This window comes from Penaeus monodon, chromosome 29, assembly GCF_015228065.2.
Source record: "Penaeus monodon isolate SGIC_2016 chromosome 29, NSTDA_Pmon_1, whole genome shotgun sequence".
NCBI lineage: Eukaryota > Metazoa > Arthropoda > Malacostraca > Decapoda > Penaeidae > Penaeus > Penaeus monodon.
Window position 1 is genome coordinate 20,185,175 of NC_051414.1, and position 362 is coordinate 20,185,536.

The 362-nt window shown below is 48.1% G+C and overlaps 1 protein-coding gene across 2 annotated transcripts in view; it reads right to left on the reverse strand.

The window, feature by feature from the left end:
- LOC119592002 (platelet-activating factor acetylhydrolase-like) overlaps nucleotides 1-362 on the reverse strand; it is a gene marked incomplete in the record, with an annotated part of 8,760 nt that overhangs the window by 4,166 nt on the left and 4,232 nt on the right. For both annotated transcript variants that reach the window (XM_037940774.1, XM_037940775.1), the window contains 1 exon segment: nucleotides 1-117. In XM_037940774.1, the coding sequence (XP_037796702.1) occupies nucleotides 1-117 (117 nt within the window).

The window sequence follows — 362 nt, forward strand, 5'->3', positions numbered from 1 at the left end:
CCATCCCGTGCGAGGCCACGAGCACCGGCATCTTCGCGCCCGCCGGAGTCTCCCGCGCGGCGTTGTCTTCGTCAGGTTGCTCTCCTCCCAGCCACGCCGTCGGCACCTTCAGGCTCTCTGGAAGGTTCCGAAACGTCGAGAAGTCTTCGTAATGGAAGATCGCAGGAGTTTTCCTCGATATGGGTGTGAATGAAAAGAGCATTTTGTTATTCCTCAGATTTGTGAATTAAAGAGTATTTTGTATTCCTTGAGATTTACGAAGGAATACATAAAAAATAAGTTGTAGCCTCGAGATCTCAAGAAACTAATCCAAGACGGAAGACGAAAATACTGGCGCTTGTTTTACTAAGACCAAAGAACTT